The sequence below is a fragment of the Cetorhinus maximus genome, chromosome 10, assembly GCF_964194155.1.
Source record: "Cetorhinus maximus chromosome 10, sCetMax3.hap1.1, whole genome shotgun sequence".
Classification (NCBI taxonomy): domain Eukaryota; kingdom Metazoa; phylum Chordata; class Chondrichthyes; order Lamniformes; family Cetorhinidae; genus Cetorhinus; species Cetorhinus maximus.
The window spans coordinates 46,391,710-46,407,563 of record NC_135888.1 but is presented as its reverse complement, the minus strand read 5'-3'; the positions used below and the strand labels follow the sequence as shown (position 1 = coordinate 46,407,563).

Genomic DNA, 15,854 nt, shown 5'->3' with positions numbered 1-15,854 from the left:
TGACAGCTCCTAGCTTGTACTCTTTACTGTGCGTGTGTAAATAGTTCTAGTAGTTGATAAAGACTACAGAGACTTCTTTAAGACATACCGATCTGCGACCAACACCCCACAAATTTGGTGGGCCTTCCTGAACCACTGGCAGTTTCTTGTTACAGCTGAGAGGTTAGGTAGACAGTTAAATGTCAGCCATGTTTCTTTTTATTCTTTCATGGGATATGGGCATCACTGGCAGTGCCAGCATTTGTTGCCCCCCCCCCCCCCCCCCCCCAACCCTAACTGCCCTTGAACTGAGTGACTTGCTAGGCCACTGCATAGGACAATTAGGAGTCAACCACATTTCTGGCTTTGGAGTTACATGTATGCCAGACTGGGTAAAGGCAGCAGATTTCTTTTTCTAAAGACCCTTAGTGAACCAGATGGGTTTCTGACAACAATTGATAGTTAGTTGTCATGGTCAGCATTACTGAGACCTTTATTTATCAAATTTAAATTCCACCAGCTGCCATGGGGGATTTGAACCCATGTTCCCAGAGCATTAGCCTGGGTTTCTGGATTACTAGTCCAGTGACATCACTGCTACCCCTAATGTTAGAGTGAGATTGGTGTCACATAGGCCAGAGTGGGTAAGGTATCCTTCCCTAAGGCATGTTAGTGAACTTGGTGAGTTTTACTGACAATCCAACAGCTTCATGGTCATTGTTACTGATACCAGGGCTGATACCACTGGGTTACACTGGTTTTTCCAGGGCAATTTGCTCTAAATCGAGGGAGCTAGGTCCAGGGCGGGGTTTCTGCAACCTTTAACTCTGCTTTAAATGCATCATGCTGGATTTGTATAACTTTTTAAAAGTCATTTTCAGTCATTTAAAATATGGTCGCTCTCAGTTGATGGACTAGACAACGATTAAAAATGCATATTTTTTGTGTAAGCCCATATCCAGCTGTATTGATAAAACTGCATCAGGTTTAACACTCTTAAATATATTAAGTAATAAATTTTTAATGCAAAAAATAACCAATTATGTTCAAAAACGCCACCCAATTGTGCTGGGTTATGAAAGATTGCACATCTGTGATTATACAAACAAGTTTGAGTGGAACTGTAATTTCACTGTGGAAAACTAGAACAATTCTCAATACAATTTGCACTTGGATTGCTGATTGCACCCAAAGCGGAAACTCTATCCCAAGATATTCATCTCCAGCATTCTTTTAAACATCATTCAAATTTACATTCTGTCTTGGTGGGATATGAATGTTCTCAGGATTACTAATCTAGTAACATAAACCCGCACTGCAGAAGGACTATTGAGAATGTTGTTATAGCCTGGAGTGCACTGCCTGAAAAGGGTTAATTGGATTAATTCTACAACCATTGCCACCTCTTCTTCCTCTTGATAGAGCACACACATTGGCCATATTTGATTCAATGGGATTTTTCTGTGTGAGATGTGAAGTGTAATTTTGCAATTACCCAGGAGACAGTTAACCTGTTACTGAGGTGCCCTTTGTTCCACAGGCCTGTGCCGTTACGCGTTGGGAATGCAGGATGGCACGATCCCAGATGAAGACATCACTGCTTCCAGTGAGTGGTATGGATCAACCGCTGCTCGGTTTGGCAGGTAAGGATATAGTTGAGGATATAGTACCCAGCAACCCTTTAAAACTTGGTTTGTGAGTGCATGCATCAGTCCTCCATCTCAACAGGTATTGCTGTCATTAGGCAGCCCTCTGGGCCTTCTCCTAGGCAGAGATTACTGTTAGGAGAGTCCCAGGTCCTCTCCCTCCTTAGGGATGTCTCTCTCTCTCTCTCTCTCTCTCTCTCTCCCCTCTGTTGCACGACTGTTTCAGTCTCCATTCTTCACTCTATCCTAGTCTCGCTTTCTGAGGCTGTGCATTGAATGTACATATCAGACCTTTATTGTGATGGTGTTAACTCTTAAGGTCTTCAGCTCCCTCGTACAAGCTCTTGATGTTCCAGTTAAAATTCCTGTGAACTTCCCCGCCTGCCCTTTCACTGCTCTGTTACACCCATTCTCAAGACTGCATTTTACAGATTGCTTCTCAGAGTATTTAGGTTCAGCAGTGTTGGATCAGCCTTTAATGGGACTCAACAAACTGTCCCCTTCCTTCACTGAGGTCATTCAACACCAGCCTCACCTTATGTTCCGTTGGACTGAGATTCCAGCAGCCTGGTTTAGCCCAAGCTTGGAACCAGGTGAAAAACTGTGGGTTGGATGTCTGATAGAGAAATGCTGTCCTTGATTCCACAGACGTCCAAGAACACTGAGAGCAATCCCACCCTTTCGTGCCTCATCCCAAACCACCCCGTCCCAACCCTGTGGGCTTTTGCCGAGGCACTGTCCCATTCTGTGGCGCTTTGCCCAAGGTTTACCGACCTGGTGATTCCCAAGAGTCAGCAGGTTTCCAGGCTATTTCCCTTAGCTTCTTCCAGTAAAACCTCAGGTGAATAAAACAGGTAACACCTAAATAAAATTGGACAACAGGAAGTGAGTTTGATCAGAGGCAAGGCAGGGGAGAGGTGTGGGAGATTACTTCACCTCCTCAGGACCACCCCCCTTTTTTGTAACAAACAGATGAGCATGAATGATATAAAATTACAACCATCTGTCAGTCAGCTTGCCAACCATTGAGAAAGAAAGACTTGACTTTAGATGGTGCCATTCACAGCTTCAGGATGTTCCAAAGTGCTTTACAGCCCATGAAATACCTCTGATGTGTAGGAATCAATTCACCAAAGTACCTTCGACAGCACCCTCCACACCCGCAACATCTACCATCTAGAAGGACAAGGGCAGCAGACACATGGGAACACCACCACCTGGATGTTCCCCTCCAAGCCACTCACCATCTGACTTGGAAATATATTGCCGTTCCTTCACTGTCACTAGGTCAAAATCCTGGAACTCCCTCCCTAACAGCACTGTGGGTGTACCTACACCACATGGACAGCAGCAGTTCAAGAAGACAGCTCACCACCACCACCATCTCAAGGGCAGCTAGGGATGGGCAATAAATGCTGGCCTAGCCAGCAACACTCACCCCCCGTGAAAGAATTTTTAAAAATTGAAGCTGCAAATTATATGCAGAGCAAGATTCCACAGACGGCAAGCTGGTAATGACCAAACAATCTGCCTTAGTGATGCTGGTTGAGGGGTAAATATGGGCCGGATAGACTGAAAAAAGTAAATGAATAAAACAAGAATAAAGTGTAAATTGTGTGAAGCTACATGCTGAGCTATTATTCCAGAGCTAATTGTCCTTTGCACATAAGGGGAAGATTTCCTTCCTCTAGTCTGCTGACTGTGGGATCTAATCTGATCAATCCTTCCTCATTCAAACAGTGTTCCAACTCATTCAAAACAATTTAATTTGTTTAATTAATGCTGCAGCTTGTTAAATGTCCTGACACAGATCCCTGGACTTCCTGCATTTAGAAACATTTACTGTGCAAACAGAGTCCATTCAGTCCACCATGTCTGTAATGGACAAGAAAAGAGATATTCAGCCTAAACCCACTTTCCAGCTTCTGGTCTATAGCCCTGTAGGTTACAATGCTTCAAATGCACATCTAAGTGTATTTTAAAAATGATTAAGGGTTTCTGCCTCTACCATCCTTTCAAACTGAGTTCCTGACCTCCATCACCCTCAGGTGCAAAAAAAAACTCCTCAACTCCCCCTTAATCTTTTTTCCATCAATTACTTTAAATCTATGTTCCCTGGTTATTGACCTCTCTGTTAACAAAAATAGATCCTTTCTATCCACTCTATCTAGGTCCCTAGTGTTTTTACACTCCTCAATTAAATTTCCCCTCAGCCTGTCCTGTTCCAGAGAAAACAATCCTAGCCTGTTCAATCTTTCCTGACAGTCCAAATTCTCCTGTCCTGGCAACAACCTCATAAATCACCTCTGTATCCTCTCGGATGTCAGAACATCCTTCGTGGTGATCAGAACTGTATGCAGCGCTCTCGCTGTGGTCACTTCAAGCAAAACATCCAGCTCTTATATTTTAGACCTCAGTCAATAAAGAAAGTATCTCGGACGACTTCCTAACCACTTCACCTACCATCAGGGATCTGTGGACATGCACACCAAGATCTTTCTGTTCTTCTACTCTGTGTCCCCTTGCTATGTTTGCCCATCCAAATGCATTATCTCATGTTTCTCCGGATTGAGTTCCATTTGCCACTTCTCTGTCTTGACCAGTTCGTTGAAATCTTCCTGCACTCTACGGATTTCTTTCTCACTATCAACCACACAACCAAATAAAGACTTAAAACTAATAAGATGGTGGGTGAGGGATCTACAAGAAACATAAGCAGCCTAAATGTAAAAAAAAAGGCAGGAGAACATAGGCGAGAATACAGTAACCGAGGACACTGGTGGCAAGTGAATCAATAGTTATAGAACAGGAGTCCAAAAAGGTGTTTGAAGATAAGGTGAGAGGAAATCTTGTCAAAAATGAGTTAAAATGCCTACAGTAATGCAGAGTCCATAATAAAGCAGGGTTGCTGGAGGCAAGCATTCATAGGAAGGATCCAGACATAGAAGGGATTACTGAGACATGGCTACAGAAAAATCAGGCCTGGGAATTAAGCATCACTGGGTATGATGTATTTGGAAAAGGTAGTGAGGGAAAAGGAGGAGGTGCAATAGCTATAATTATTCAGGATAATATAATGGCAATGGAAAAAAGGAATGCAGTTATCAGCAAGACAAAAATGGAATTCATACAGATAGAGATAAAAGATAGAAATAGATCAATCAAACTGATAGGTGTGGTCTACAGACCTTTTATTAGTGTTTAGGAGGTGGAGGAAAAAATATGTAGACAAATTCAGAGATGAGAAATTTCCATCTTTTGGTGGAATTCCAACTTCTCGATTATGGGATTCTTCCCTTTGAAATGTTTTCTGCCTCCTCTCTGCAGTCCTTTGCTTTGCTTTGCATGCACATGATCCATCAAGGCCTTGTTCTCGTGTTCATATTTACTTCATCCTGTGTTACATGTACTAACTGCATTAAACATTGAAATGTCGAGATCACATTGGTGCTTTGATACAAATACATTGCTCCACAGTCTTGATGGTAATAGAAGGCAAACAAAGGGAAAATGAATGTTTCTGCCCACTTGAAGTCTAATAATTCCAGTCAATTGAAGTGACCAAAAAGCATTTGCATTTCACTACACATAGTAAAAAGTGCTAGAATTTTCCGGCCGCTCATGCTGCAATCACTTTGTCTCTTTGCGCTGTAACATTTACATAATTCCTTGTCACAAAAAATTTTCTGACCTTTTTGTCTTCACCCACTCTCGTCCCTGCAAATTAGGGATTTCAGTAAAAAATATAGAATAAGAATTGTAGGTGATTTCAACTACACTGATAAGGGAATGGAGTTCCTACAACATGTAAAGGACTCCTTTCTAACCCAATATTTAAAAGCTCATGAAGAGTAGAATTTTTTTATTCGTTCATGGGATATGGACTTCGTTGGTTAGGCCACTTTGAGAAGGTGGTGGTGAGCTGCCTTCTTGAACTGCAGCAGTCCCCGTGGTGTAGGTACACCCACAGTGCTGTTAGGGAGGGAGTTCAGGATTTTGACCCAGCAACAATGAAGGAACAGTGATATATTTCCAAGTCAGGATGGTGAGTGGCTTGGAGGGGAACTTCCAGGTGGTGGTGTTCCCATGTATCTGTTGCCATTGTCCTTCTAGATGGTAGTGGTTGTGGGTTTGGAAGGTGCTGTCTACGGAGGCTTGGTGAGTTTCTGGAGTGCATCTTGTAGATGGTACACACTGCTGCTACTGTGCGTCAGTGGTGAAGGGAGTGAATGTTTTTGGATGTGGTGCCAATCAAGTGGGCTGATTTGTCCTGGATGGTGTCAAGCTTCTTGAGTGTTGTTGGAGCTGCACTCATCCAGGCAAGTGGGGAGTATTCCATCACACTGCTGACTTGTGCCTTGTAGATGATGGACAGGCTTTGGGGAGCCAGGGGGTGGGTTACTTGCTGCAGGATTCCTAGTCTCTGACCTGCTCATGTAGCCACAATATTTATATGGCTTAGTCCAGTTCAGTTTCTGGTCAGTGATAACCCCCAGGAAGTTGATAGTGGGGGATTCATTTATGGTAATACCATTGAATGTCAAGGGGCGATGGTTAGATTCTCTCTTGTTGGGGATGGTCGTTGCCTGACACTTGTGTGGCACGAATGTTACTTGCCACTTCAGCCCAAGCCTGAATGTTGTCCAGGTCTTGCTGCATTTGGACATGGACTGCTTCAATGTCTGAGGAGTCTTGAATGGTGTTGAACATTGTGCAATCATCAGCGAACATCCCCACTTCTGACCTTATGATGGAAGGAAGGTCAATGATGAAGCAGCTGAAGATGGTTGGGCCGAGATCACAACCCTGGGAAACTCCTGCAGTGATGCCCTGGAGCTGAGATGACTGACCTCCAACAGCCACAACCATTTTCCTTTGTGCTAGGTATGACTCCAACTAGCGGAGAGTTTTCCCCCCAATTCCCAATGACTCCAGTTTTACTAGGGCTCCTTGATGCCACACTCAGGGCGGGATTTTCCGCACCTGCCCGCCACCAGCATCTTCCGGTCCCACCGCAAGTCAATGGAGGTCTGGATGGGGCGCCGCCCTTGGCGGGGCTGGAAAATCCCGGCCTCAGTCAAATGTGCTCTTGATTTCAAAAGCAGTCACTCTCACTTCACGTCGGGAGTTCAGCTCTTTTGTCCATTTCGTCGGCTGTGACGAGGTCAGGTGCTGAGTGACCCCGGCAGAACCCAAACTGGGTGTCAGTGAGCAGATTACTGCTGAGTAAGTGCCGCTGGATAGCACTGTTGATGACCCCTTCCATCACTTTACTGATGATTGAGAGTAGACTGATGGGTGGTATTTGGCCGGGTTGTATTTGTCCTTTTTGTGTACAGGGCATACCTGGGCAATTTTCCATGTAGCCGGGTAGATGCCAGTGTTGTAGTTGTATTGGAACAGCTTGGCTAGGGTTGAGGCAAGTTCTGGAGTGCAAGTCTTCAGTATTATTGCTGGAATGTTATCAGGGCCCGTAGCCTTTGCAGTATCCAGTGCCTTCAGCCGTTTCTTTATATCGCGTGGAGTGAATTGAAGAGGAGGCCAAGATGGATCATCCACTCGCCACTTTTGGCTGAAGATTGTTGTGAATGCTACAGCCTTATCTTTTGCACTTATGTGCTGGGTTCCCCCATCATTTGAGGATGGGATATTTGTGGAGTCTGTTCCTCCAGTGAGTTGTTTAATTATCCACCACCATTCACGATTAGATGTGGCAGGACTACAGAGCTTAGATCTGATCTGTCAGTTGTGGAATCGCTTAGGTCTGTCTATCACTTGCTGCTTACGCTGTTTGTTACACAGGTAGACCTGTGTTGTAGCTTCACCAGGTTGATACCTCATTTTTAGGTATGCCTGGTGCTGCTCCTGGCATGCCCTCCTGCACTTTTCATTGAACCAGGGTTTATCACTGGCCTGGTGGTAATGGTAGAGTGAGGGATATGCCAGGGCATGCAGTTACAGATTCTGGTTGAGTACTATTCTGCTGCTGCTGATGGCCCACAGCGCCACATGGTTGCCCAGTTTTGTGTTGCTAGATCTGTTACAAATCTGTCCCATTTAGCACAGTGGTAATGAAGACGGGATTTTGTCTCCACAAGGACTGTGCGGTGGTCACTCCTACCGATACTGTCATGGACAGATGCATCTGCGGCAGGCAGGTTGGTGAGGATGAGGTCAAGTATGTTTTTCCTTCTTGTTGGTTCCCTCACCACCTGCCGCAGACCCAGTCTAGCAGCTGTGTACTTTAGGACTCGGCCAGCTTGGTCAGTAGTGGTGCTATCGAGCCACTCTTGGTCATCTCAGTCCCCCACCCAGAGTACATTCTGTGCCCTTGCCACCCTCCGTGCTTCTTCCAAGTGATGTTCAACATGGAGGGGCACTGATTCGTCAGTACATGGTAATCAGCAGGAAATTTCCTTGCCTATGTTTGACCTGATGCCATGAGTCGATGCTGAGTGCTCCCAGGGCAACTCCCTCCCGACTGTACATCAATGTGCTGCCACCTCTGCTGGGTCTGTCCTGCCGGTGGGACAGGACATACCCAGGGGTGGTGATGGTGGTGTCTGGGACATGGTCTGTAAGGTATGATTCTGAGTTGGACATATGTCAGGCTGTTGCTTGACTAGTCTATGAGACAGTTCTCCAAATTTTGACACAAGCCCCCAGATGTTAGTAAGGAGGACACTGCAGGGTCGACAAGGCTGAGTTTGCCACTTCCAGTGCCTAGGCTGATGCCAGGTGATCTGTCCAGTTTCATTCCTTTGAGATTTTTTTAGCAGTTTTGATACAACTGAATGGCTTGCTAACCCATTTGAGAGGGCGTTTAACAGTCGAGCACATTGCTGTGGGTCCGGAGTCACATGTAGGCCAGTTCAAGTATGGACGGCAGATTTCCTTCCCTAAAGGGCATTAGTGAACAAGATGGGTTTTTATGATTATCATTTCATCATTAGACTTTTAATTCCAGATTTTTATTGAATTCAAATTTCACCATCTGCCATGGTGGGATTCTAAGCCAGGTCCCCGGAGCATTACCCTGGGTCTCTGGATTACTAGTACAGTGACACTATCCCTACGCCACTGCCTCCCCCTAATTGGATCTAGTAATGGGGAATGAGCCAGAGTAGATAAGAAAAGTAAAAGTAAGGGATCATCTAGGCAATAATGAGCATAATAGAATACCCGTTAAGATGATTGTAGAGAAGGACCTATGAACAATGGAAGCCAGGTTAATTACTTGGAGAAAAGCTGATTTTAAGGGGTTGAGATTAGAAATTAAGAAGAAAACGTAAGAAGCTCAACACCATCCAGGACAAAGCAGCACGCTTGATTAGCACCCGATCCTTCACCTTAAACATTCACTCCCTCCAGCACTGACGCACAGTGGCAGCAGTGTGTGCCATCTACAAGATGCACTTCAGGAACTCACCAGCAGCCTTCCAAACCCGCGACCTCTACCATCTAGAAGGACAAGGGCAACAGATGCATGGGAACACCACCACCTGCAAGTTCCCCTCCAAACCACTCACCACCATCCTGACTTGGAAATATGTCGCCGTTCCTTCACTGTTGCTGGGTAAATTTCTGGAACTCCCTCCCTAACAGCACTGTGGGTGTACTTACACCACAGGGACTGCAGGGGTTCAAGAAGGCAGCTCACTGCCACCTTCTCAAGGGTAATTAGGGATGGGCAACAAATGCTGGCCTAGCCACATCCCACAAAATGATTTTAAAAAGTGGAGGAAAGATATATTCCCCTAAAAGGGAAGAACAAACTAAACCCTAGAGAGACTCCATGGATGAATAAAGGCCTAAGGGTAAAATTGCAGGTTAGGAAAGAGACATACATTTAGTTACACAGACAGTAGATGAGTGCAAGATAAGAGAGAATATAATAAGATCAGGAGAGAAGTCAAAAAAAGAATTTGCCATCTGTCATTAGGAACTATGAAATTAGTTTATCGAGGAACATTAAACAAAATAGTAAATTATTTTACGGTCAGATCAGTAAAAGGAAGGCTGTGATGGGAATAGGACCATTAAGGGGTAGTCAAGATAATACCATAGATAATGACAGATGGCAAGAATATTAAATAATTATCTCACTTCAGTATTCGCTAAGAAGATAGAACAGGTAGACATGACACTGAATTATGAGCAATGAGATCAATGCATTTAAAATAAAAAAAAGTTGTATTTAATACTAATCACTAAAAGTTGTACCAAAGGTTAGAAATGTGAAGTGATTCATTTTGGTAGGAAGAATGCAGAGAGACAAAATAAAATGGTACAGTTCTAAAGGGGTTGCAGGAGCAGAAGGACCTAGGTGTATATCTAAATAAGTCATTGAAGGACAGGCTGAGCACACGGTTAATAAAGCATACAGCATCCTAGGCTTTATTAATAGGGCCATAGCGTGCAAGAGGAAGGAAGTTATGTTAAACCTGTATAAAACATTGGTTTGGCCTCAGCTCAAGTATTGTGCCCAGTTCTCGGCGCCGCACTTTAGAAAGGATGTGAAGGCATTAGAGAGACTGCAGAAAAGATTCACGAGAACGGTTCCAGGGATGAGGAACTTCAGTTATGTGGATTGATTGGAAAAGTTAGGACTGTTCTGCTTGGAGAAGAGAAGATTGAGAGGTGATTTGAGTCTGGACAGACTCCGGTGTTCCCGCCGGTGGAAGGGAGAGCAGAGAATTAAGGAAATTGGCAAAAGAAGCAATGGAAACATGAGGGAGAGCTTTTTCACACAGTGAGTGGCTAGGATCTGGAGCGTGCTGCCTGAGAGCGTGGTGGAGGCAGGTTCAATCGAGGCTTTCAAGAAGGAATTGGATTTTTATCAGAAAAGGAAGAATGTGCAGGAGAAGGCGGGGAGTGGCACTAGGTGAATTGCTCCTTTGGAGGGCCAGCACAGACATGTGGGGCCGAATGGCCTCCTGTTTTGTAACCATTCTATAATTTTGAGGTTGGCAAGCTTAGAGAAAAAGAAACCAAGCACTAGGCTTTATTTCTCAAGCGAATGAATTGAAAATGAGGGAAGTTATGGTCAACCTGTATCGAACCCTGGTTAGGTGAGACTTCAGAATACTGCGTGCAATTCTGGTCGCCATATTATAGGAAGAACATAGAGGCACTGGAGAGGTTGCAGAGCAGATTTACAAGGATGATTGCAGAAATGTGTGGGCATACATATCAGGAAAGGACTGACAGGCTGGGTCTCTTCTCTCTCGAAAAAAGAAGGCTGACCTAAGAAGGGTGACCTAATTCATTAAAATTCTGAAAGGTTTTGAAAGAGTGGATACAGAGAGAATGTATTGTCTTGTGGGGAAGAGCAGAACTAGAGGCCGTCAATATGAGAGTCCACCCAGAAATCCAATAGGGAATTCAGAAAGAACTTCTTTATCCAAAGAGTGGTGTGAATGTGGAACTTGCTACCACAGGGAGTGGTTGAAGTGAATTGTATAGATGCATTTAAGAGGAAACGAGACAATCATGTGAGGGAGAAGGGGATAGAAGGTTACGATGGAAGATTTAGATGAGAAAAGATGGGAGGAGGCTCAAGTGGAGCAGAAACACCAACATGAACTGGTTGGGCCAAATGGCCTGTTTCTGTGCCATATATCCCATGTATACTCCTTATATTTAAGTCTAAATAAACTACTATTTGAAAAACTGTCAGCTACGTTCAGTGATAAGTGCTGTCCTGCCCATAACCACACTTTTTGCAACTGTTAAATGTGGCTTGGCTCCTCCCTGAAGCTTTGAGGACTGGGAGCATTTGGGTTGAGTTAATCTGGAGACAGAGTTCTGACTGCATCTTATTCCTTAAACCCCAGCCAGGATTTCCCTTCTTCCCAGCCTGGCATTTTCCTCCACTCCAATCATTGGGGGGGTAGCAAGCACAGAAAGGAAATATTGCCAACACATGAGCCTTATGATTGAGTTGATGGGACCTCTAACAGATTAAGACTGGGCAAATGGTTTCGCTTTTAGTTATAGGAGTCTTCCAGCTGTTCTCAATGACACTGGACATTCCTGGTATTGGTCCTAGCCAGTGACCCTCTAAACTTAATGTAAGTGTGTATGTTTATGTATGTGTGTCTATAAATTTGTTTGTGTGTGTAAGTTTGTGAGTATCAGTGAGTTTGTGTTTGTGTGTCAGTGAGTACGTGTGTGTGTGTCAATGGGTTTGTGGCCGGAATTTTCCAGCCCCTTTGGCGTTGGGCATCGTGACAGGTGGGGGGGAGGAATAACATGACGGGACGGCCAAAAATCGGTTTCAAGCTGCCGTGAAACCAATTTGCAATCGTCCGCTCCACCCGTCAATGGTGGGCCGCGTTTCCCACTGCCGCATGTCGGGAATCTAATTTCAATACTTTAGCACCTCATTATAAGCCCTGCTCGCTGGAATCATCCCCCCCCCCCCCCCCCCCCCAACGCTGGATCATCCACACCGACATGTTTCACAACTGTACATAAGCGATGTGCACCTGACGAGCTGCACTTTGCTTGGGACTTCGAGGTTTGTTTGCCTACCTTGTTTTGGGCAGCACTCATGGTCATCAATGCCAGGCTTTGCAGGCAGCACCACATCACTTTTAGGGGGGATCACAGGCAGATCTCTACCTACCAGATTGGCCATAAGGTGGGGGTGGCTTTTCACCGACTGCAGGGCTAGGGTTTGCTTGGGGAAGGGGTAGAAATGGCCTCATGCAAGGGAAGAGGCTGCAGGACAAGGGCTGCACTGGGGAAGAGGTGTATCCCAGGGTGGGGGCAAAGTTGATCTGTGCAAGTTGACCTGTGGCCTTAAGATGTTGAGGGCTGAGGAGGCAGTCTCCAGAGGAGATAAGGCCAGATGGAGATGTGGGGGTGTGTGTGTGAGAGAGTGAGTGGTGATGTCCCTTGAGATGCCAGTGAACGTGTGATGGGCTTGTGAGTGTGTGAATTTAGAGTGACCAGATGGTTGCTTTACTCTGGCGGCATGGGTGAGATCATTCATCCGTTTTCTGCACTGGATGGCCAACCTCTAGTGTGCAGATAAAAGCAAAAAACTGCGGATGCTGGAAATCCTAAACAAAAACAAAAATACCTGGAAAATCTCAGCAGGTCCGGCAGCATCTGAGGAGAGGAACACAGTTAACGTTTCGAGTCCATATGACTCTTCAACAGAACTAAGTAAAAATAGAAGAGAGGTGAAATATAAGCTGGTTTAAGGGGGGGTGGGACAGGTAGAGCTCTTGTGTGCAGCATTGGCACTGACCACCACTGCCACCGCCTCCCAAGTCGGAATGTTGAGATTGATGGGCCTCCTTCAGCCGCAGCAGGGGTAGAGGACATCACGGAGGCCTCCACAGCACCCAGAAGGCGTCCTAAGGATGTGTCACTGAACCTGGGGGCTGCACTCTTCTTGGCTTTTGGGGCCATGTTTTCACTGGAGCAGTCCTGGACTGCAGACATTGAGAAGTGTATGTGTGGCTGCAATATAAATATAGTGAGGAAGCGGCGGGATAACAGCGTGGAGCGCAAATCGGAGGCCGCCTGCCAGCGAGACGGTGTGTTCCCTGTGGCTGCATAATTGATGAGGTGGGAATGGAATGATATGGTGTGAAAACCCGCCATTGAGACTGGCAGGTAAAACAACTTTTTTCCTGCCTGCTGTTGTACCTGGTTGTACAAATCTGCGAGATTCCTGTGTGTGTGTGTGTGTGTGTGTGTGTTTGTGAGTGAGTGAGTTGGGATGCCAGTGTGTGTGAGTCAGTGTGCCATTTTGTGTGTGTTAGCTTGCCTGTCTGTGTGAGTTAGCATGCCAGTTTGTTTGTGTTAGTGTGCCAGTGTATGTGTCTGTGTGTGTGAGTTAGCCTGCCAGTGTGTGTGTCAGTTAGCATGCATGTGTGTATGTGTGTGAGAGTTAGCACGCCAACATGTTTGTGAGTTAGCATCCCAGTGAGTGTGTGAGTTAGCATGCCAGTGTGTGTGTTAGTGTGCCAATGTGTGTGTGTTAGCATGCCAGTGTGTGTGTGTTAGCATGCCAATGTGTGTGTGTGTTAGCGTGCCAATGAAAACTGTCAGAGCCTGTTAATCCTTGCTGCTGGTGGGTTAATACAGTGTCTTACTGACCCCTCCTGGTACTGTAGCGGAAATGCATGTGCTCGGTATTTTCTTTCAGACTGGAGAAGGAGCGAGGTGATGGAGCCTGGTGTCCAGTCGATCTACTGTACCCTGACAGTGTTGAGTACCTGCAGATTGACCTGCACGCTCTCAACTTCATCACGCTGCTCGGTACACAGGGGCGACATGCCTATGGTAGCGGCAATGAGTTTGCTCGTGCTTACCAACTGGATTACAGCCGGGATGGGAGGCGTTGGATAACCTGGAAGGACCGTCAGGGGAAACGGGTGAGGAATCTGCCTTGCTAATCCACCCATCCGCTTGCTTCCTTGTGAAGTCGTAGAAACCATAAGGGAGTAAACCAGCGCTGGGTTAGGGGATCAGGTTAATAGACTTTGATCAGATCCTGGGGTAAGTGATCTGGTTAATAGACTTTGATCAGACGCTGGGATAGGGGATCAGGCTAATAGACTTTGATCAGACGCTGGGATAGGGGATCAGGCTAATAGACTTTGATCAGATACTGGGAAAGGGGATCAGGTTAATAGACTTTGATCAGACGCAGGGATAGGAGATCAGGTTAATAGATTTTATCAGCTGATGCGAAAGGGGATCTGGTTAATAGACTTTAATCAGATGCTGGGAAAGGGGATCTAGTTAATGGACTTTGATTAGCCGCTGGGAAAGGGGATCTGGTTAATAAACTTTAATCAGATGCTGGGAAACAGGATCTGGTTAATAGATTTTGATTAGCTGCTGGGAAAGGGGATCTAGTTAATGGACTTTGATTAGCCGCTGGGAAAGGGGATCTGGTTAATAAACTTTAATCAGATGCTGGGAAACAGGATCTGGTTAATAGATTTTGATTAGCTGCTGGGAAAGGGGATCTAGTTAATGGACTTTAATCAGAAGATGGAATAGGGGATCAGGTTAATAGACTTTAATCAGAAGATGGAATAGGGGATCAGGTTAATAGACTTTAATCAGACACTGGGATCGGAGATCAAGTTAATAGACTTTAATCAGACGCTGGGAAAGGGGATCTGGTTAATAGACTTTAATCAGATGCTGGGATAAGGGATCAGGTTAATAGACTTTATTCAGACACTGGGATCGGAGATCAAGTTAATAGACTTTAATCAGACGCTGGGAAAGGGGATCTGGTTAATAGACTTTAATCAGATGCTGGGATAAGGGATCAGGTTAATAGACTTTATTCAGACACTGGGATCGGAGATCAAGTTAATAGACTTTAATCAGACGCTGGGAAAGGGGATCTGGTTAATAGACTTTGATCAGAGGCTGGGTAAGGGATCAGGTTAATAAACTTTAATCAGATGCTGGGATAAGGGATCAGGTTAGACTTTAATCAGAAGCTGGGATAAGGGATCAGGTTAGACTTTAATCAGAAGCTGGGATAAGGGATCAGGTTAGACTTTAATCAGAAGCTGGGATAAGGGATCAGGTTAATAGACTTTGATCAGATGCTGGGATAAGGGATCAGGTTAATAGATTTTGATCAGATGCTGGGATAAGGGATCAGGTTAATAGATTTTGATCAGATGCTGGGATAAGGGATCAGGTTAATAGACTTTGATCAGATGCTGGGATAGGGAATCAGGTTAATAGATTTTGATCAGATGCTGGGATAAGGGATCAGGTTAATAAACTTTAATCAGACGCTGGGATAACGGATCAGGTTAATAGACTTAATCAGATGCTGGAATAGGGGATCTGGTTAATAGACTTTGATTAGCCACTGGGAAAGGGGATCTGGTTAATAAACTTTAATCAGACGCTGGAATAGGGGATCAGGTTAATAGACTTTAATCAGACGCTGGAATAGGGGATCAGGTTAATAGACTTTAATCAGACGCTGGAATAGGGGATCAGGTTAATAGACTTTAATCAGACGGTGGAATAGGGGATCAGGTTAATAGACTTTAATCAGACGCTGGAATAGGGGATCAGGTTAATAGACTTTAATCAGACGGTGGGATAATGGATCAGGTTAATAGACTTTAATCAGACGCTGGAATAGGGGATCAAGTTAATAGACTGATCAGAGGCTGGGATAAGGGATCAGGTTAATAGACTTTGATCAGACGTTGGAATAGGGGA

The 15,854-nt window shown here is 45.1% G+C and overlaps 1 protein-coding gene across 3 annotated transcripts in view; it reads left to right on the top strand.

Moving 5' to 3' along the window:
- ddr2l (discoidin domain receptor family, member 2, like) overlaps positions 1-15,854 on the top strand; it is a 77,232-nt gene that overhangs the window by 26,092 nt on the left and 35,286 nt on the right. For all 3 annotated transcript variants that reach the window (XM_078550417.1, XM_078550418.1, XM_078550416.1), the window contains exons 3-4: positions 1,520-1,622; positions 13,792-14,020. In XM_078550417.1, coding sequence (XP_078406543.1) covers positions 1,520-1,622; positions 13,792-14,020 — 332 coding nt within the window. The remainder of the gene's footprint in view (positions 1-1,519; positions 1,623-13,791; positions 14,021-15,854) is intronic.